Source organism: Saccopteryx leptura, chromosome 12, assembly GCF_036850995.1.
Source record: "Saccopteryx leptura isolate mSacLep1 chromosome 12, mSacLep1_pri_phased_curated, whole genome shotgun sequence".
NCBI classification, from domain to species: domain Eukaryota; kingdom Metazoa; phylum Chordata; class Mammalia; order Chiroptera; family Emballonuridae; genus Saccopteryx; species Saccopteryx leptura.
Window position 1 is genome coordinate 37,107,495 of NC_089514.1, and position 22,156 is coordinate 37,129,650.

The 22,156-nt window shown below is 41.6% G+C and overlaps 1 protein-coding gene across 2 annotated transcripts in view; it reads left to right on the forward strand.

The window, feature by feature from the left end:
- The window catches only part of CFAP69 (cilia and flagella associated protein 69), a 64,352-nt gene continuing 42,196 nt past the window's right edge, over nt 1–22,156 (forward strand). Inside the window, exons 1-6 of one of the 2 annotated variants that reach the window (XM_066354172.1) lie at nt 1–317; nt 4,510–4,569; nt 6,636–6,701; nt 8,024–8,133; nt 13,219–13,295; nt 18,547–18,645. In XM_066354172.1, the coding sequence (XP_066210269.1) occupies nt 198–317; nt 4,510–4,569; nt 6,636–6,701; nt 8,024–8,133; nt 13,219–13,295; nt 18,547–18,645 (532 nt within the window). In that variant the 5' untranslated portion in view covers nt 1–197. Of the gene's footprint in view, nt 318–1,803; nt 1,927–4,509; nt 4,570–6,635; nt 6,702–8,023; nt 8,134–13,218; nt 13,296–18,546; nt 18,646–22,156 lie in introns of those variants that run through there. The other variant, XM_066354173.1, reaches the window with a different exon arrangement.

Sequence of the window (22,156 nt, forward strand, 5' to 3'; positions counted from 1 at the left end):
CCGGGAGCCCAGGGCCGCGGCTGGGCTGCGTCGGCGCGATGACTGGGGCGTCGCGGTGGCCGAGGCCACTTTCGGACCCCCGCCGCTTTTCTGGACTCTAGTGGCTCTCATGTGGCCTTCGCTTTTCGGTGGCAGGGCGTCTTTGGGTCCCGTGTAGGACGGAAGACCCCCATATCCCACACTCCTCCGCCGCAGCCATGGCGACAGCGGAGGCTCCAGCGGCCGCAGAGGGCCCGGGGCCCGGGGGCAGCAGCAAGTCCCGCAGCCCTCGCCCGATCCCGGTAATTGGAGTGGTGACGGAGGACGAAGACGCGCAGGTATGGTCCCGTGTCCGGGTGGTGGGGGTGTGGAGTGGGTAGGTTGAGATCTGGAAGCCGGGGCGAGGCCCGGGCAGTGGCCGGGGCAGCAAGGGCGGAAATGGGGGCCCACGTGGAAACAAGGGGGACCCTTGGGACGAAGGTTCCAAGCGCAAAGCTGATCCCTCCGAGAACTGCGCTGCTTGCAAGCGGGTTTGGCTGTCGTCAACCCGCTTGCCTGGGGACTCGGGCCACGAGGTCCGCCCCGAGCGTCCCGCCAAACTGAGCGGGCCAGGCTTTGCAGCTTTAATTGCAGAAGCGTGACTACCAAGGGCTTGGGAGAAGGACGCATTCTCAGAGAAAACATGAATTTGACCACTTTGTTTACACTGTGCTTTTGTAGGTGGATCCCTTTCCTCTAGTGACGTTCTTGTTAGAATCTATACATTCTCCCGCGTTTAAATTTGCCGCTAGTAAAACCTGCACCCAGAGGGGAGGAAACTGCTATTAAGTTTAGAAATGAAGCATCGTTTTAATGTGAATTTGAAGCTGATCATGGGACGGGTCAGAGAATTGATTTTGTTTGTTTCTCCCTTTGTATTTCATTGATTTTTAAATTGAATTTATTGGGATGACGTTGGTTAATAAAATTATATGGGTTTCAGGTGTACAATTCTATAATACATCATATCTTTATTGTATTCTGTTTTCACCGTCCCAACTGAAGTTTCTTTCCACACCATTTATCCTCCCATACCCTCTTCTCCCTCCCCCACCTCCCTTTCCCTCTGGTAATCACCACACTGTTGTCGGTCTATGAGTTTTTCGTTGTTATTGTTGTTTTTTCTTAAAACCTTCACCTTTTCCCTCCAGCCTCCCCAACCTCCTCCCCTCTGACAGCTGTCAGTCTGTTCTCCCTAACTCTGAGTTGATTTCTATTTTGTTAATTTTGTTCATTAGATTCCACATAGACGTGACAACATATGGTACTTATAATTGATTTATTATATTGTGCCTGTATTTGGTTATGAATTTACTTTTGTTATACGAAATTAATTCTTTCAAGCTTGTTTGTTGGGAGATTTTACTTCCCAATACTCGCTGGGATCACCATTGTGGTGCCCCCGTGGGGGTCCTGTGTTTCATGCAGGGTTCCATTGCTCCTCCCCCAGAGAGCCACGGTAAACACTAAAACAGGAATTCTATGGAGGAACCCGGCACCGCCTCCTCACACTAATGGCTCGGACCACTCTGGGATTTACTTTGGGGACTTTGCAAGTCTCAGGCTGCGTAAGGAGCCCTGTCTCCTGTGTCCACCTCCTGGAGCCTTGGAGAATTCCTTGGGAGTGGCTAGTTGACTGGGGAACTCGTTTACTGTGGGAATAGGGTTGAGCTCTCTGAGGATGGTCAGATATTTACACAGTAACCTGCAGAGCAACAGCAGTTTTGCATGAGGAGAAGAGGAGTATTTCTCTCATCAGAGTTGTGGCAGTGTCCCAACTGGGCTGGGAACTTTGAGATACAGTAGCTGTGCACTCCCAAGACTGCAGGGGTGCTCCAAGGCTGCAAGGGGGCTCAACACTGCCCACTACTGCTGTTCTCCCAAGCACCGGGCAAGACTGGGAAGCAGGTGAATTCGGTATCTTACAATTCTCATTCATTCTCCTTTTACTTGGTGTAAAGGGGTCAGGGTGAACAAGGGTATATGAGGCAGGCAAGCATGGGTTGAAAAGAAAAAAGAGGAAATACTTTTAATAGGTCATTGCCAGAATAGTCCACAACAAGTATACCTGTGAATCTGTGTGTGTGTTTCCTCCCTTCCCTTTCTCTTTTGTCCTTTTCTTTCATTACTACCTCTCCTTCCAGGGTCTAGGATTCTCTTCTCCAAAAATAACAGAGCTATTTATTCAGAGCTTATCTTTAGAAATAGTGTCAGCAGCATTACTCCCATCTGCTGGAGACTCCAGGGCAGGCCGGGAAGCTTTCTGGTGAAAAGGGAAAAGGGAAGGCTTCTGGAAAAGGGCGTGCTCTGTTTGCCCCTGGTTGCCATGGGGAAGCGGGAAGTGAGCTAACAGAAGCAGGCACCCTGTGCGATTGACTTGGGAAGCGTATTTGGCTTTTTCTGGGTCCTGATTGGCAAATGAGGGAACAGAAGATAGGAAGGAATCTGGCAGTCTTTAGCCAAATTCTGACTTTTCAGCGACCACATCCTGACTTTGCTAAGCCAACTGCCACAGAAATGGTTTGGCTCCCCAAGCTGGTTGCTGCAGAGGTTGTCGGCCATAGTTCTATTGCAATATATATATATATACATACACACACACACACACACACACACAGTCTGGCTGTTATCTGTTTATATATTTAGTCCCTCAAACCATTCAGTAGTTTCCAAAGGTCCTTCACATAGCCCCTTCTTCCCTGTTTCCCCTTTTCCTCCTCCCTAGGCCACCTGTGCCTCTTCTGGATGCTTCCAGAGCACACCTTCTAGCATCCATGGAGCAGTGGATAGCATATTGCCTGCATTACCTGCATCTCATGCCGGACTGGTACCTACTTGAGGTCAGGGCCGTGTGTTCCCCACACCTGTTTACTAAAACACAGAAGCTGCTTATAAATATTTGTGGGAAGAGGCAAAGGATAAGTAAAGGAGAAATCCTAAGTATATAATATATGCCGTGTGTGTGTGTGTGTGTGTGTGTGTATTATTGATTGTATACTACATTGATACCCTATCAAAAGGAAAGAAAATTCTAGACTTAAGAGTACAAGGAATAATGACTGTGTAGAAATATGGAAATGTTTGTATTATAGATTTAAAAAGCAGAAAGTACAGTGGTGTTAGCACTAAGTAAAATTATGTAAAGTATTTATTCATGTCAATAAAAACAAAATAATATATAAAAATAACAATAGGTGTATTTAGATGAGAGAAATAAGTAGGATTTTTTCCCTTTTGAATACACATTAATTACATCATCTCTGAAAATTGTTGCTGTAAGAGGTCAGTGTCCAAGGAGGACTGACCAGCGGAAGGAAACAAAGGAGATGGGACAGCTTAGCTCATCTGAGAGAAGTAATCACTTTTGATACAACATTTGAATTAAAAAGAAAATGTTATACAACAAAGCATTAATCCCCAAGTTAAATATAGCCCAGACTAGAGTTAGAAACTTAAACTGGGGAGGATAGCGCCTCCTGCTTCCTTTCCCACTCACTGTGGTGACCTCGCCCTGGAGGCCCTGCGTCTGGTGCTGGGCCCAGAAGACCGTTCTTTGCCCTCCGGTGAACTCTGGGGCAGGGTGTGGGGGGACGACCTTGTAAACTATTTAGAACACTGATGGGAATTGTACTGGTTATACGTTTAGGGACAATAGGAGCACAGAGGAGGGACATTTGTTCTGTCCTTTTTCATCCCTCGGGTGGTGACACTTGACCTGTGTCTTGAAAGATTGACCCTTGGGAGTTAACCAAGGAGAAGAATACGATTACAACGACATAAATGAAAATAGAGGAGGGGTGGGGCATTAATGGAGAGTCACTGAATGATTCAGACTAGTTATGTTCAGGTTTGAGTTTTATTATTCTTACCATGTAGAGATTGATGTTGAAAAGTACAAGAGTGGGTGGAGGCAGGGAGAACACAAGAAAGCAATTGAGAGATGAGAACTGAATAAATCAGTAAAATGAAATGGGCTCAAGAAATATACAAGCTGGAAAATCTGTAGAACTTGGAGTTTCCTGTTTTCCAATGTGGATGACTGTAAGTACCAACTTACAGTGAGAGGGGATACCTCGTCCAGGAAGGCGATCCCCCCCATAGTTTAGAAGTTAGTCTTGTGAATATCTGCGTAGATAAACTCAGTGTAATATGAATGCGTGAGATATGCAGTATGTCTGAAGGAGATCATTTTATTTTCCAAAGCATGGAATTGCTATTATTCCAGATGCTCTTGGGCCTTTTGACACTAGTGAAATTTAAAGACATTAAGATTATAAGATAAAACTAGGATTCAAGAAGTTTGTTTTTTTATAACTCCAGAATTTATTTACTCCTATAAGGTCTCATCTGCTTTCATTCTCCCCTCACTATCTTTTTGTCGTAAGATACCTTTAAATTGCCAAGGAATAAACAATATTGTATGAAAATAGTGTGTTTGATATATTTCTTGATTATCATGATATAGAAATCTAAGAGTTGTCTGTTTTTTAGGGTGCTTTAAAGCCTATGGACCTAAACCGTGTCATCAGACTCCTTGAAGAGACTAAAAAAGTAAGCTTTGAGAGAAAATTTCTCTGCCATATAAATTGATTTCCCTGAAAAGTAACATGTATTCCTCCAGCAGAAGTCTCATTTCTCACCTCTTGAAACATTTCAATAGTGTTTGTCTTATATTCGAAGACTGTTTAAGTTTAATATGAATATGTTTAACTTGGTAATGAGGATGGGGGGGGGGATAGATTTGGTTTTGGGGGATGAACAAATCCATGGTGGATTTAAAAAGAAGCGTAAAAGTGGAGAAATACTCACCCGGCCTCTGTATTGCTTGTTGCCAAGTGCAGCGTGGGGAGCAGGCGCAGAGAAACTGTCATGATGTATTCCTTAAGTTTCTCTGATATGGAATCAGGATGTATGAATATATATATACTCGTACATACTCATAGGTAATATGTTTTGAGAGAAATCTTATTTAGAATGTAATGAAAATAAAATTATTTTAGATAAAGACTCAAAATTGAGAGTTCAAACATTGGGGAAAAGGACAGTAAATGCATATGCGTACACACTCACACACCACGTCTGCTGATGTTACTCAAGACTTGACTGCAGGCTTTCAGTCAGTGGAAAATGGGCTGACAGTGGTAGAGCCGAGCAAAACGAAATGTGCTAATGATTAATAGGCACAAAAATTTAGACATTGTTTTGACTTTTTTTTTGGTCTACATTATTACATAGAAAAAAGAAAAATAATGGTTTTATAAGAATTTTTTATTGCTGGCTCTGTTTGTTATGCAAGTTATTTTCTAATTGTGAATATATGTGCATTTTAATGAAAAGAAACCTCAACTACATTAATCTGCTACTAGTTGTCAGTAAGGATAGCCTAAAAAAAAAAAAAAAGGTACAGTGGTCCCTCAGCTATCGCGGGGGCTAGGTTCCAGAACCCCCCGCGATAGTCGAAAATCCGGCAAGTAGCAAACTTATATTTATTTTATTATTTATATATACAGTGGTACCTTGCGATACGAATTTAATTCGTTCTGTAACCGAGCTTGTAAGTCAGTCAACTCGTATATCAAACTGCCAATACTGGACCCGTGTGCCAACTAACGGCAGCTTCCCGAATCATGACTCTTATTTCAGAATTTCACTCAGATCTTGAACAAAAAATATGGACCGAGTCGCAGCTCATATCTTAAAAAATTCACATGTTGGTCTGTTCATATCCCAAGGTACCACTGTATTTTAAGGCTTTATAAACCCTCCCCACACTCTTATAAACCTTTTCCACACTGTTATTAACCTTTCCCACACTTATTTTGCTTATTTTACCGCAAAAATAATTAAAATAATAAATATATAAAAATACCTATATACTGCAAAATCCCGCAATATATCAAAAAATCCGCAATACAAAATAAGATATGTACAATTTAAAAATCCACAATACAGTGAGATTGCGAAAAGTGAACCGTAATATGGCGAGGGACGATTATATAGAAAATGGCACAGCCTCTTATGACCAATTTAAAAAGATTAAAAGGACAGAAGTGATACAGTCATAAAAAGATATCACTTTATAGTTTTGTTTTAATTGACTGAAGCTGTTTGGTTTGCACCAGTGCACTGGGTATATTTTAGAAGTTAAAAATACAATTTCTGGAGTTGGGTTGCCAAATTTAAGTCCTAACACCACCACTTATTATCTGTCTGAGTTTGGACAAATTACTTATTTCAGCAAGAGGTTCTTATTCTGGAAAAGAGGGAAAATAATAGTATTTTCCCAATAGGGTTGTTTTGAAGATTGCTATGTATATATGGTGCCTAAATGTTCTATGGCATAAAAAAAAATGCTCAACAGGCTTCAGATACTATTAATATTATTTCTGGAAACAATTGCTACTCATGTAAGTGTAGTTTTAATTTTCAATTTCCTAATCAAATTTAAATGCTAGTTTATTTTTACCTCCACTGTTTCAGGAAATAGTTTATAATCCTTGCCTTATAATATAGTAATTTAAGAATTTCTTGATAATTTTAATGTTTAGTTTCTTTTTATATTAATGAAAAGTTTTAAATCTCAGCACAAAAGAACTAAAAAGGATAATTTGTTTTAGGTTGATTTAAAAGAAAAACAACTCCTGTGTGTCAAGAAACTGGTGCAATATTATCAGAATGGATTTGTATCCTTTACATATATATGTATGTTTGTACCATTTATTCTGAAATGGGAGAGTTTTTATTAGAAAATGTATTCATTTCCTATTGCTGCTGTAACAAGTTACCACAGAGTGCTTTAAAACAACATAAATATTTTTTGTCTTATAAATAGTTCTAGAGGTCAGAAGTCCAAAATCTCTAACATGTTAGAGAAGTGTCTTGGTCACTGCTGTAGGAATTTAACAGAGGTTTGTATTTCTGGTAGATCTAGCTCTCCCATCTTTTTCTCCACTCCTAGAAAGAGACTAGAAGTGACAAGATTCCATCTAGAAGTGCCAGTCACGGCCACCATGTTCCCTTAGCTGGAAAACCAAATCTAGGAAATTTGTTTTTGTACCAACTGGATTTTTAAAATAGGAAATAAAAAAGGTGCTTTTATGTGAAGATCTGCAGGCTTTAAATGAAATAAAATCTCAACCATTTTAAACCTTAAAAACAAGAAATTGCATCTGAGTAATGTGAATAAAGTGGTGCAGAAAAGGAAGGTGGGCTTGAGCTGCTCATTCCACAGCAGTTCCTGTTCCGTGTGAGCGGGTGGGGATGAAGGATACGATGGAGCTATTAAGTTAATTTTTTTCAACGTGTCATTACTTATTGCCAGTAGTAAGTTATTGATCAACTGAATCCGTGGTGTAGTAGTTGGTGATCAAATTCTAAAGGTGTTGTGACAGGAGAAAAAAATATATATTAAGAGGTTACTGAGACAAAAATTAAATAATATTCCTTAAAACATGGTTCTAACTTTTCCTATTTAGTCTTCAAAATAAGTATAATTAAAATAATGTCAACCACATTTAACAAAATAGAGATTCTATAGGGTTTCCTGACACAAGTACTATAAAGAATATGTCAATAGAGCCCTGGATGATTGGCTCAATGGTAGAGCATCGGCCTGGTGTGTGGAAGTCCTGGGTTCAATTCCTGGCCAGGGCACACAGGAGAAGCCCCCATCTGCTTCTCCACCCTTCCTCCTCTCCTTTCTCTCTATTTCTCTCTTCCCCTCCCACAGCCAAGGCTCCACTGGAGCAAAGTTGGCCCAGGCACTGAGGACGACTCCATGGCCTCCGCCTCACGCACTAAAATAGCTCTGGCCGTAATGGAGCAACGCCCCAGGTGGGCAGAGCATCGCCCCCTGGTGGGCATGCCGGGTGGATCCTGGTCAGGCGCATGCGGGAGTCTGCCTGCCTCCCTGCTTCTAACTTCGGAAAAATACAAAAAAAAAAAAAAAGAATATGTCAATAGAAATATTAATCTTAACTTTATTTCTTAACTAAAAATATTTAAGCCCCTAAGGGATATAGCACAGATATTTAAAATTCTGAATCTGTGCGCAGGAAAAATTAAAAACTGGCCCAGTTTTATAGAACCTATACAGGATATCGTAAAACTGTGTGGGTAAGTTGTTTCACTTTATTTTATATTATTCAGTATTTTATTCTGTTTTATTTTGTATTACAATTATATTATGCATTGTGGTGTACCAAAGTGATGCAGAACTTAGAAAACCTCGTCTGGTCACTTGAGCAGTTGGCATCCCAGAGGCAGTCAGCTTCATTGTAGTCTAACCGGAAATATATTAAAATGCTTTTTCATATTAAGTTACAGTGATAAATACGAGATGAAACCACCAAGTTGTAAAAAGTTTTTAGTAAATCCTTGAGAAAATTTATGGACAAACTTACTAGTGTCAGTCTAGTTTTTTTTCTCTCTTTAGAAAATTTGACTTTCAAAGACATATTAGGTTCTGATTCATGTTTCTTTGATTTTCCAAATTTGAATGAAGAATAAAATCTCAATTTATTTTTATATATGTTTTTTAATGTTAATTAGAGGTCAGAATTATAAAATTAATATGGCCTATTCTCTGTACTGTTTCTCCAACCATTGTGGGAAGTAGGGTAGCGTCTGCTCCTTACTGCCACTTAGTGGCTAGTCAAGGTACATGTGAAAATCTGTTTCTAGTTTTCAATATAATACAGTGGAGGAAATTTCCTAAAGTAGAACTAAACCTTCCTAACAATTTAACCTTCTAAACCTTTCTCCCAATTTAGCTTTTAAATATTGTGTTTCTTTTAATGTGCAAACAATAATATTAGTAAGATTGTATATGTGGTATATGTGGTGGGTTTTAAGTCATTTTTAGGTTTAGCACAATAATATTTAAAATTTTGTAAATATTTTTACTTTTTTGATACCTGAACAAAATAGTCAAAAATAACTTATTGAGTGCCTTACTTTTTAATACAGACCATCAAAAATAAAGACATAAATTATTGCTCGGTGCTTTCAAGGAATTTTCATGTACAAATTGGAAATTTATTGATGTGAGATTATGTATATAAAACATTTTTAAATTTTGAGACTGTACAAGTCCTAGAACACCAGGTTCAAAACTGTGGCTCAACAGCAGTGCTCCCACAGAGCTCCATCAAGCACTGCCTCTTGCCCTGGCCAGTCGTGTGCTGGGTAGAGCATCCTCCCGCGGTGCTCCCACAGAGCTCCATCAAGCACTGCCTCTTGCCCTGGCCAGTCGTGTGCTGGGTAGAGCATCCTCCCGCGGTGCTCCCACAGAGCTCCATCAAGCACTGCCTCTTGCCCTGGCCAGTCGTGTGCTGGGTAGAGCATCCTCCCGTGGTGCTCCCACAGAGCTCCATCAAGCACTGCCTCTTGCCCTGGCCAGTCGTGCGCTGGACAGAGCATCCTCCCGCGGTGCTCCCACAGAGCTCCATCAAGCACTGCCTCTTGCCCTGGCCAGTCGTGCGCTGGGTAGAGCATCCTCCCGCAGTGCTCCCACAGAGCTCCATCAAGCACTGCCTCTTGCCCTGGCCAGTCGTTCGCTGGGTAGAGCATCCTCCCGCAGTGCCGGGGTTGCAGTTTGATCCCAGGATCGCCAGCTCAATCCTCAGGGCATCAGCTCCAGCCCAGGTCAGGGCACATATTAGAAGCATCAATGGCACAACTAAATGGAACAATGACTTGATACACCTCTCTCTCTCTCTCTCTCTCTCTCTTTTCCTCTTTCTCATTCTCTCTTTCTCTCTCTCCTTCACTGCCTGCCTCCCTCTCGGGAAAAAAAAACAAAAAAACTGGTTTTCTATGAAAGCTATGACTAAATGTATCACTGCATAATTTGACAAATTTTTTGAATTACACTCTGCTTTCCGTCATATTTCATAATTATTCATATTATTTTATTTTTTTCTACTTTCCCAACTTCTGCCTTTGTCCTGCATTTCTCCATATCTCACCCTCACTTGATTCCCTTTTCAAGACATTTTTGGAAGATAAAAACATTGAAAATAGAAAAATAAAATAAAGCCTTTCTGTATTGGTCTTTATATAGTTAGTTAGCTTTTATTTTATTCAGTGAGAGGAAGAGAGGCAGGGAGACAGACTCCCACACGCACCCCGACCAGGATCCACCCAGCAAGCCCACTAAGGGGCGATGCTCTGCCCTTCTGGGGTGTTCCTCCATTGCTTAGCAACCAAACTCTTTCTAGCACCTGAGGTGGGGCCATGGAGCCATCCTCAGTGCCAGGGCCAACTCGCTTCAACTAAGCCATGGCTGTAGGAGGGAAAGAGAGAGATAGAAGTGAGGGGGAGGTGTGGAGAAGCAGATGGGGGGCTTCTCCTGTGTGCCCTGGCTGGGAATTGAACCCAAACTTTCCACATGCCAGGCCCACGCTCTGCCACTGAGCCAACCAACCAGGGCCTATTTTGGCCTTTAAATAATATGGTTTTTTCACTGCATCAGAATATAATGCTTATGTTTTTTCATGATGCTTTATCTTTTATGTTGTTTCTTTTGGTAACAAAAGGAAAAGTTTGAGGACAAGTAGAACTAGGTTTTAGATTTTAATAAGTTATTTGTTTCCTATGAAAAATCTATTTTTTTTTTTTGACAGAGAGAGACAGACAGGAAGGAAGAGAGATGAGAAGCATCCATTCTTTGTTGCAACACCTTAGTCCAGGGGTAGTCAACCTTTTTATACCTACCGCCCACTTTTGTATCTCTGTTAGTAGTAAAATTTTCTAACCACCCACCAGTTCCAGAGTAATGGTGATTTATAAAGTAGGGAAGTAACTTTACTTTATAAAATTTATAAAGCAGAGTTACAGCAAGTTAAAACATATAATAATAATTACTTACCAAGTCCTTTATGTCGGATTTTCGCTAAGTTTGGCAGAGTAAATCTTTATAAAACAACTTACTATAGTTAAATCTATCTTTTTATTTATACTCTGGTTGCTCCAGAACCGCCCACCATGAAAGCTGGAACGCCCACTAGTGGGCAGTAGGGACCAGGTTGACCACCACTGCTAGTCGTTCAATGATTGCTTTCTCATATGTGCCTTGACTGGGGGGAGGGGAGCTCCAGCAGAGCAAGTGACCCATTGCTCAAGCCAGTGACCTTCGGCTCAAGCCAGCAACCCCACACTCAAGCTAGTGAGCCCGCGCTCAAGCTGGCAACCTCAGGGTTTTGAACCTGGGTCTTCTGCGTCCCAGTCTGACACTCTATCCACTGCTCCACTGCCTAATCAGGCTCTAATGAAAAATCTTAACAAATACTTGAAACAAATCCTTGTGGCATTTCTAAAATTGTCCTTTTCATACCTTGCCCTTGAAATATCTTTCAATTTCAAATGTCATATGTATCTCCATGTGTACTAGTTTTAACTGCTCTTTTTCAACTACTTGGTTAATTGTTCTTGAAAAACAATTAAAAGTCATATAAACATATATCATACTTTAAATAAATAATATAGAAGCTTCAAATTATAAACTCATGAAATGCCAAAATAGTTTATATGATATTTTGTATGTAAGAACTTTTATATCTACTTTGACATTTAGACCAGTGGTCCCCAACCTTTTTTGGGCCATGCACCGGTTTAATGTCAGAAAATATTTTCACGGACCGGCCTTTAGGGTGGGACAAATAAATGTATCACATGACCGAGACAAGCATCAAGAGTGAGTCTTAGATGGATGTCACAGAGGGAATCGGTCATTTTTTAAAAATAAAACATCGTTCAGACTTAAATATAAATAAAATGGAAATAATGTAAGTTATTTATTCTTTCTCTGCGGACCGGTACCAGTCTGCGGCTCGTGGGTTGGGGACCACTGATTTAGACTAATGACCTAGGTTCAATTGCCTTATCTTTTATGATTTGTAAATAAGTGATTTTCAAATAACTTTGGGTATAGTGACTGAAATGTGATTCTAATATAATTAATAATTTTTAACTTTAATTTATTAGTGTCTCAAAAAGTTTATCTGGCCTGACCAGGTGGTGGTGCAGTGGATAGAGTGCTGGCCTGGGATGCTGAGGACCTAGGTTTGAAACCCCAAGGTCACCAGCTGGAGCGCGGGCTCGTCCAGCTTGAGCACTGGGTCGCTGGCTTGAAGCCCAAGGTCGCTGGCTTGAGTCCAAGGTCACTGGCTTGAGCATGGGGTTACTCGGTCTGCTGGAGCCCCCCAGTCAAGGAACACATGGGAGCGCAATCAATGAACAGCTAAGATGCCACAACAAAGAATTAATACTTCTCATCTCATATCTCTCCCTTTCTGTCTGTCCTTCTCTCGAAAAAAGAAAAAGAAAAAAAAGTTTATCTTTTATTTTGGTGGATAGTATTTTATCCAGTTAATAAGGAAAAAGTCACTGTTATTTAAGAACAAATAGACCATTGATCTATTATTTAGAGTTTCAAAAATTTCAAAAAAAACCCTTGAATAGATTTTAAGTTATATGCAAGCCTAGATCTCTGATTTCTATCAGATTATCCAATGTCTTTCTAATTTTGATAGAAGTACACCTATAATCCCTTGTTATTTCTCTCAGAGGTAAAGAGGATTTTTATTTGTTTATTTTTTATTGAATTTATTGGGGTGACATTGATTAATAAAATTGTATTAGGTGTCAGGTGTACAAATCTTTTTTTTTTTAAAGATTTTATTCAATTTTCAGAGAGGAGAGGAGAGAGAGAGAGAGAGAGAGAGAGAGAGAGAGAGAGAGAGAGAGAAAGGGGAGGAGCAGGAAGCATCAACTCCCATATGTGCCTTGACCAGGCAAGCCCAGGGTTTCGAACAGTTGACCTCAGCGTTCCAGGTTGAAGCTTTATCCCACTGCGCCACCACAGGTCAGGCTAGGTGTACAAATCTTTAATACATCATCTGTATATTGTATTGTGTGTGAGAAAGAGGTGGGGTTTTCTTTAGTTTTTTATTTATGCAGATGACTTTCTGAACCGTTGTCTTATGTCCATCTCTCTTCATTTTTACAAGTCTATTTTATTTATTTTTTGTCAGTTAGTTAGAAATACAAAAGTGTTTTTGATGCTTGTCAATTCCCTAGGGCTGCAGAATATTATTCTCATTTATTCTTTAGGAAAGAATATTTTCACTGATTTGCAAATGATGTTTCAATTAAGGACTTTATGAAACATAACTTGTACATTCTTTATTTTTATTGAAGCTTACCATTTTTGAAAAAGAAAGTTTCAGATGAAATAACATATGCTGAAGATACCGCGAATTCAATTGCAGTGCTGGGTAAGTTAAGTTTTTTTGTTTTGTTTTTTTACAGAGACAGAGAGAGTCAGAGAGAGGGATAGATAGGAACAGACAGGAATGGAGAGAGATGAGAAGCATCAATCATCAGTTTTTCGTTGAGACACCTTAGTTGTTCATTGATTGCTTTCTCATATGTGCCTTGACCGTGGACCAAGTAACCCCTTGCTCGAGCCAGTGACCTTGGGTCCAACCCGGTGAGCTTTGCTCAAACCAGATGAGCCCACACTCAAGCTGGTGCCCTCAGGGTCTTGAACCTGGGTCCTCCGCATCCCAGTCCGACGCTCTATCCACTGCGCCACCGCCTAATCAGGCAAGTTAAGATTTTAAGATAGATTATTGTGACATGTAACAGGCCTGACAAGAAAGAAATGTCTCGCCCTGGCCGGTTGGCTCAGCGGTAGAGCGTCGGCCTGGCGTGCGGGGGGACCCGGGTTCAATTCCCGGTCAGGGCACACAGGAGAAGCGCCCATTTGCTTCTCCACCCCCCCTCCTTCCTCTCTGTCTCTCTCTTCCCCTCCCGCAGCCAAGGCTCCATTGGAGCAAAGATGGCCTGGGCGCTGGGGATGGCTCCTTGGCCTCTGCCCCAGGTGCTAGAGTGGCTCTGGTCACGGCAGATCCATGCCCTGGAGGGGCAGAGCATCGCCCCCTGGTGGGCGTGCCAGGTGGATCCCGGTCGGGCGCATGCGGGAGTCTGTCTGACTGTCTCTCCCCGTTTCCAGCTTCAGAAAAATACAAAAAAAAAAAGAAAGAAAGAAATGTCTCTTTCACTAAGTTTTAGCTCTTTTCTTGTTTTCTAGTTGGTAATTGATTATAGGATGCTTGGTGATCATTTTTGTATTGTTTTCCCCCTCAGGTGTTTTATGAGACCAACAAAATTCTGTGTTCCTTAAGTGTAAGGACTAGCAGATCATTCTGTGTGCTTATTTGTCTTGATGTTATTTAGTTGTTTAAATGGTTAACTTCTTTTTGTAAATTAGAAGCATGTGTTCCTCTCAGAAATCACAAAATTAGCACTCTATTGATTGCTAGAATCTAATTGCTAGAATCCAGAGCCAAATTCTTGAGTAAATAATCTAAATTTTAAATAAAATCATAAAATGGTGGAATATTAAGAACTTGAGCATGATATACATAAACATGAAGGTGCCTGTGTTTTGTATTCAAACTATGAAAATTTATCATAAAACCAGGTTTTTTGCATTTTGGTTATTGAAGACAATAATTTCCCAGGAAATGAGATCCATCAACCCTGGAGTACATGACAGCATGTTCCCAAACAAATCCTACATTAAATTTATGCTTATTAATTTAGATATTTGTTTGTATAAAAGAACTAAAAGATAGAGAACTGGCCTAAGAAATAAAAACTAAGTATTAAGTGAATTATGTTACCAGAATTATACTCCATTCTGAAAGATGTTAGAGGATCAACTAGAATAAGTAAAATGCATTTTTAATTCTTAACATGGATACTAACCCTTGTATAGCTAAATACATTTTATAGTTCTTACCTGTAAATACCTTGAGAAAAGTTATTATGGCCTAGAGTAGGAGGAGGTATCAAGGAAATTAGAGAAAAATGGGGACTTAAATAAGATGACTTTAAGGAGTAGAGAGGCTGAAAACTGATGGGAAACTGACCTCTATCATGAGTGGAGATTTATAACAGGAAGCCAATCCAAAAGAACCCACATTGAATAATAGGTTAAAAAAACAAAAAAGTTTGGTTGCATCCTGGCTGGATAGCTCGGTTGGTTGGAGCACTGTCCTGAAGCACAGAGGTTGCCGATTTGATCCCCAGTCAGGGCATGTACAGGAACAAACCCATGTTTCTGTCTCTCTCTTCTTCTCTCTCAGATCAATTAAAAAAAAAAGGTTTGACTGATAACACTTTTTTAAATTTTTTTTTTTTTAATTTTTAAATTTTATTTTTTATTTTTTTTATTTTATTTTACAGGGACAGAGAGAGAGTCAGAGAGAGGGATAGATAGGGACAGACAGACAGGAACAGAGAGAGATGAGAAGCATCAATCATCAGTTTTTTGTTGCAACACCTTAGTTGTTCATTGATTGCTTTCTCATATATGCCTTGACCGTGGGCCTTCAGCAGATCGAGTAACCCCTTGCTTGAGCCAGTGACCTTGGGGCCAAGCTGGTGAGCTTTTGCTCAAACCAGATGAGCTGGCGCTCAAGCTGGCAACCTCCGGGTCTTGAACCTGGGTCTTCCGCATCCCAATCCGACGCTCTATCCACTGCGCCACCTCCTGGTCAGGCTGATAACACTTTTAAATGCCTCTGTTGCCCTTATTATTTTAAATTGTCTCCAAGAGTGTTGGCAGACATTTGTATGATAAATACATGGCCCGTTTCTTACTGTGTCAGTCTCTCTTTTCTGAATGCCTTCCCGCCTACAGAACACACTACTGTCTCACTTGAGGGCAGTGTGAATTCTCTGTTTAAGACAAGCTCCCTTTACTTATTATTGACTAAAGGTGCTGCCGTTCTGCCCCTTATTTTTCCGTTGCTGGACACCTGAGTTTAAAATAATTATAGATAGTATAAACTGTTGAACAAAAGCTATTTATTTTTACTGATAATTTCCAATATATATTATGTGCTTAGTAAATTGTATTACTTCTAAAATGATTGATATTTCTCCCCCCCCCCTTTTTTTTTTTTGGTGAAAGAGACAGAGGGACAGACAGGGACAGACATACAGGAAGGGAGAGAGATGAGAAGCATCAATTCTTCATTGTGGCTCCTCAGTCTCCTTAGTTGTTCATTGATTGCTCTCTCATATGTGCCTTGACAGGGGGGTGGGGGGGCTACAGCAGAGCAAGCTACCCCCTGCTCAAGCCAGCGACCTTTGGGCTCAAGCCAATGACCATGGAGTCATTGATCCCACGCTCAAGCCAAATGAACCCATGCTCAAGCCAGCGACCTCAGAGTTTCAAATGATTCCAGAAACATGAAGAATTGGTTCTCTGCCTTGAGATTATAAAACAAGGAACTGTGAGGAATGATCTAAACTTACAGGAACTAAAAGAGTAGAAAAGCCGACGATGAACCTTAGAATTTCCCATAAACTTGAACATTTGGTTAGTTTTGTTGGAAATGTTTAGTTCTTCCTGTTGCCTACATTTTTTAAAACATGATTTTTCAATTCCAAAGGAAGGGTTCAAAAATATAAAATTAAGAAAATAATCTTGCCTTTGCCGGATAGCTCAGTTGGTTAGAGCATCATCCCAAAGTGCAGAAGTTGCGGGTTCAATCCCCAATTGGGACACATACAGGGACAGACAATGTTCCTGTCTCTCTTTCTCTCTCTCTTTCTCTCGCTCCTCTCCCTCTAAAATTATTTTTTTTAAAAGAAAATAATCTTGAAACTGTCCTTTTTTTTCTTGTGGTGTCTTTTGCACTTAGATTCTAGTAAAACAAGGATGAGGCTTTCCTCTGTGCTCCCTCCTTCTGTCCAAATGCATCCACATTCACTGTCCACCCCCAGAAGTGAACAGTATATAAGCCTCTTTTCCCTGAGACTCCCTTTTCCCTGAGATCTGATTCGGTACCAGAGCACACACTACTGACTCCAGTTGTCCTCAGGCACACAGAGGGCATGGATCAGTTTAGAATCTCACAGATCATTTTCAAATTCTTTCGAGGATCGTACTTGTAGAACTTCACCAGAGGAAATGCAATCCAGTTTGAAATATCGCCCAAAGCCAATTCAGAAGTAGTTTAGATATGACCAAGAAGAAACCCTCCCTGTCCATTCCCACCCAAATAACTTGAACATAAAACTATTTCCTATAGAGCCTGGCCTGTGGTGGTGCAGTGGATTAAGTGTCAGCCTGGAACGCTGAGGTCTCCAGTTTGAAACCCTGGCTTGCCTGGTCAAGGCACATATGGGAGTTGATGCTTCCTGTTCATCCTCCCTTCTCTCTCTCTCTCTAAAATGAATAAACTAAAAACAAACAAACAAAAAAAACTATTACTTGTAGGGCAAAGACTGCCTAGAAACTTACTGGCTTCCAGTCTGTCAGCCAATTGAAGAGCAGAACTCATTTGGAATTTCTTCTCCAAGCAAAGGATACATTATTATAGGCAACAGATTACTCATTCTCTGGAAGGAAAATGCTGCTAATGCACATCTTGCCAAAATAATAATAGTAACTTACTACACGCCAGAAACAGTTCCCTGTCCTATTTTCACATTAACTCATTTAATCTTCCTAACAATCTTAAAGGTACTATCTATTGTTATAAGAGTTGTATAGATGACAAAACTAAAACAAATTTTATACAGCTGATAATTTGGCAGAGCCAGGATTTAAACTTAGACAGTCTGATTCCAGCATATATGCTATTAATTGTCATTTTTTTCTTCTGGGAAGGAGAGGCTGAACTAATTGAGGACCCAAATGTTATAAAGTTAGATCCAGGATAGGTGTGTGTTTGTGTGTGTGTAAATTTATATTATCTGGTTTAAATTTCTCTTTTAAAATTTTTTTATTGAATTTATTGTGGTGATATTGGTTAATAATATTATCTAGGTCTCAGGTGCACAGTTCTGTACTATGTCATCTGTATATTGTATTGTGTGTTCACCACCCAAGTGCAGTCTCCTTCCATCCTCATTTACCCCCTTGACCCTACTCTGCTCTCCCCCACTCCCTTTCCCTCCTGTGATCGCCATACCATTGCCTGTGTCTCAGTTTGCTTTTTCTTTGCTTAATCCCTTCACCTCTTTCCATCAGTCTCCCAACCACCCTCCTTTCTGACAGCTGTCATCTGTTCTCTGTATCTATGAGTCTGTTTCTATTTTGTTCATTAGTTTATCTTGTTCATTAGTTTATCTTGTTCATTAGTTCCCCACACGTAAGTGAAATCATATGATACTTGTCTTCTCTAACTGGTTTATTTCACTTAGCATAATGCTCTTCAGGTCCACCCTTGCTGTTGCAAAAGCTAAGATGTCCTTTTTTTTTCTTTTTTTTTTTTACAACTGAGTAGTATTCCATTGTGTACATGTACCACAGCTTTTTAATTCACTCGTCTACTGATGGGCACTTGGGCTGCTCCCAAATCTTGGGGTACTGTAAATAATGCTGCATTGGATCTCTGATGAGGATATTTTTAATAATTATAATACTAACACTTTATGCTAAAATTTGCAAATAAACTTATTACAGTGTTTGTATTAAATTGTATTCATTTATCTTTCTGGCAGGTGACTTAATGAAAATACCAAGTTCTGAATTAAGAATACAGATTTGTAAGTGTATTGTTGACTTTTATCATGCAGAACCACCCAAGAAGCATATTCCAGGTGAAGTTTTCAATGACCTTTCAGTAATACTTATGTCTTTATAAAACAGAATATTCTGTCCCATTTTGTTTAACTTAGAAAGAGAGTGGGATTATACATACAATACATATATCAAAAACAAAGATTTTATTTTTTTGTAGTCTCAAGCTCTTTGGTCATTTTCAACAAAAAAATATATTGTTTTCAACTTTAAATTTGCATAATATTTTTATTCTGATGCTAAATATTTATGATAAAATATTATATTTATTACTATAGCTAATGTTAATAGTACTGATAATATTATTTATTATTTTCTAACATAATTATTTATAATATCTGTCCCACCCAATTAATGGTTAAGTGTTTTTTGTTTAGTTTTATTTTTGTTTTGTTTTTTAGAGAGAAAGGCAGAAAGACAGGAAGGGAGAGAGATGAGAAGCATCAACTTGTATTTGCAGCACCTTAGTTGTTTATTAATTGCTTCTCATATGTGCCTTTACTAGGGAACTCCAGCTGAGCCAGTGACCTTGGGCTCAAGCCAGTGACCTTGGGCTTCAAGCCAGCAACCTTTGGGCTCAAGCCAGCGACCATGGGGTCATGTCTATAATCCCATGCTCACTCACACCTGCAACTCTGCACTCAAGGTGATGAGCCTGCGCTCAAGCTGTGGGTCCTCAGGGTTTGGAACCTGGGTCGTCAATATCCTAGGTCAACACTATACCCGCTGCACCACCTCCTGGTCAGGCAGACGTTAAACATTCTTAATAATAACATTAAGAATTCTGTTTAGCCTGATCAGGTGGTGGCGCAGTGGATAGAGCGCTGGACTGGGATGCGAAAGGACCCAGGTTCGAGACCCCGAGGTCGCCAGCTTGAGCGCGGGCTCATCTGGCTTGAGCAAAGAGCTCACCAGTTTGGATCCAAGGTCACTGGCTCCAGCAGGGAGTTACTCGGTCTGCTGAAGGCCCACGGTCAAGGCACATGTGAGAAAGCAATCAATGAACAATTAAGAAGTCGCAACGCGCAACGAGAAACTGATGATTGATGCTTCTCATCTCTCTCTGTTTCTGTCTGTCTGTCCCTGTCTATCTCTGCCTCTGTTAAAAATAATAATAATAAAATAAAATGTACTTTAAAAAAAAAAAAAAAAAAAGAATTCTGTTTATGTTCAGGAAACATTTCTGCAGGTTACAACTAAGGGATCTTAATATATAATGATAAAGTGAACCACACTGAAGTGGGATTTTAAGGCAAAGGGCACTTGCTCTGTGGAGGATATAATGTCATTTAGGGCACACTTCCAACCTTCATGGTTTCTGTAATTTATAATCAATCTAGGAAGGAAGAGAAGATATAAATTATACATTTTAAGCTATATATTCCTTAAGATAGGTAGAAATAAAACTCTGGTAGAAAAGAAAAATTCCTTATATGACTAGGGGGAAATGAGAAGACATTTGAAGGAAAGAAATGAATAAGGAGATTACCAAGTGCCAACTTGAAACTGCTGATGTGATAGACAAGTGGAAGTGTGTGGTAAATAGTAGGCATTAGTTGCTAAAGCAGAGACCAGAAAGACAGGTTTGGAATTCATTCAAATAGAGATGAAAACTGAAGCCATCAGCATGGTTGAGTTTGCCAAGAGCAAGGGAGCAGGAATCACATCGTGGAGAGTGCCCATGCTGAGATTTAGGAAAAAGTGACCCAAAGAGATTGGCAGTGAAGGGAGGTTGGAAGGGGAAGAATAAAACCTAAGGATCACCATGTCTGGTGTGCCAGCGAATGAAATGTCTGATGAAGTGGCCTCTGGCAGATAATGCAGAGGCTTATTGAGGAGTGAAAAGGCCAAGTGAACGTGGTTGGGGGTCCTCGGGTTACAACAGTCTCGACATACAACATTTTGAGTTGACGACGCTCACTCCCATAAAAACTTTAAAAAAAAAAATTGAAACGTGTTTCAGCATCTGCCGTTAGCATTGTACTTTTTTCACACTCACTTTTTGACATTTTTTCTGTTCCTACAGTACACTGTGCAGTACAGTATATTTATGTCCTTTTCCCTTTTTTGTGGCTTAGTTGTGTTTTTATGTTCTAGATTATGATTTTACAACTGTGTTAGGATAGGGAAGTGACTTAGGCTAGGGTGTGTTTCAACTTACACCAAAATTCCGGTTATGTCACTGTTGTAGAAACGGAACTGTGTCGTAACCCAAGGACCCCCTGTATCTGGAAAGTGTGATTAATCTTTGTCAGATGACTGCCACAGAGTGGTCAGGGCAGGCGCAGGACTAGGGAATGGGAGCACTGTGAAAGTGGAGGCGTCTGAGGGAGTGGGGGGTGGGAGCACTGTGAAAGTGGAGGAGGTCTGAGGGAGTGGGGGGATGGGAGCACTGTGAAAGTGGAGGTGGTCTGAGGGAGTGTGAAGGCAGGAGCATCGTGAAAGTCGAGGCGGTCTGAGGGAGTGGGGGCGGGAGCACTGTGAAAGTGGAGGCGGTCTGAGGGAGTGGGGGATGCAGGAGCACTGTGAAAGTGGAGGCGGTCTGAGGGAGTGGGGGCGGGAGCACTGTGAAAGTGGAGGCAGTCTGAGGGAGTGGGGGGTGGAAGCACTGTGAAAGTGGAGGCAGTCTGAGGGAGTGGGGGGGTGGGAGCACTGTGAAAGTGGAGGCGGTCTGAGGGAGTGGGGGGTGGGAGCACTGTGAAAGTGGAGGAGGTCTGAGGGAGTGGGGGGGCGGGAGCACTGTGAAAGTGGAGGCAGTCTGAGGGAGTGGGGGGTGGAAGCACTGTGAAAGTGGAGGCAGTCTGAGGGAGTGGGGGGGTGGGAGCACTGTGAAAGTGGAGGCGGTCTGAGGGAGTGGGGGGTGGGAGCACTGTGAAAGTGGAGGCAGTCTGAGGGAGTGGGGGGGCGGGAGCACTGTGAAAGTGGAGGCAGTCTGAGGGAGTGGGGGGGTGGGAGCACTGTGAAAGTGGAGGCGGTCTGAGGGAGTGGGGGGTGGGAGCACTGTGAAAGTGGAGGAGGTCTGAGGGAGTGGGGGGGTGGGAGCACTGTGAAAGTGGAGGCGGTCTGAGGGGTGGGGGGTGGGAGCACTGTGAAAGTGGAGGCGGTCTGAGGGAGTGGGGGGTGGGAGCACTGTGAAAGTGGAGGAGGTCTGAGGGAGTGGGGGGGTGGGAGCACTGTGAAAGTGGAGGCGGTCTGAGGGAGTGGGGGGTGGGAGCACTGTGAAAGTGGAGGAGGTCTGAGGGAGTGGGGGGGTGGGAGCACTGTGAAAGTGGAGGCGGTCTGAGGGGTGGGGGGTGGGAGCACTGTGAAAGTGGAGGCGGTCTGAGGGAGTGGGGGGTGGGAGCACTGTGAAAGTGGAGGAGGTCTGAGGGAGTGGGGGGCGGGAGCACTGTGAAAGTGGAGGCAGTCTGAGGGGGTGGGGGATGGGAGCACTGTGAAAGTGGAGGAGGTCTGAGGGAGTGGGGGGGTGGGAGCACTGTGAAAGTGGAGGCGGTCTGAGGGAGTGGGGGGGTGGGAGCACTGTGAAAGTGG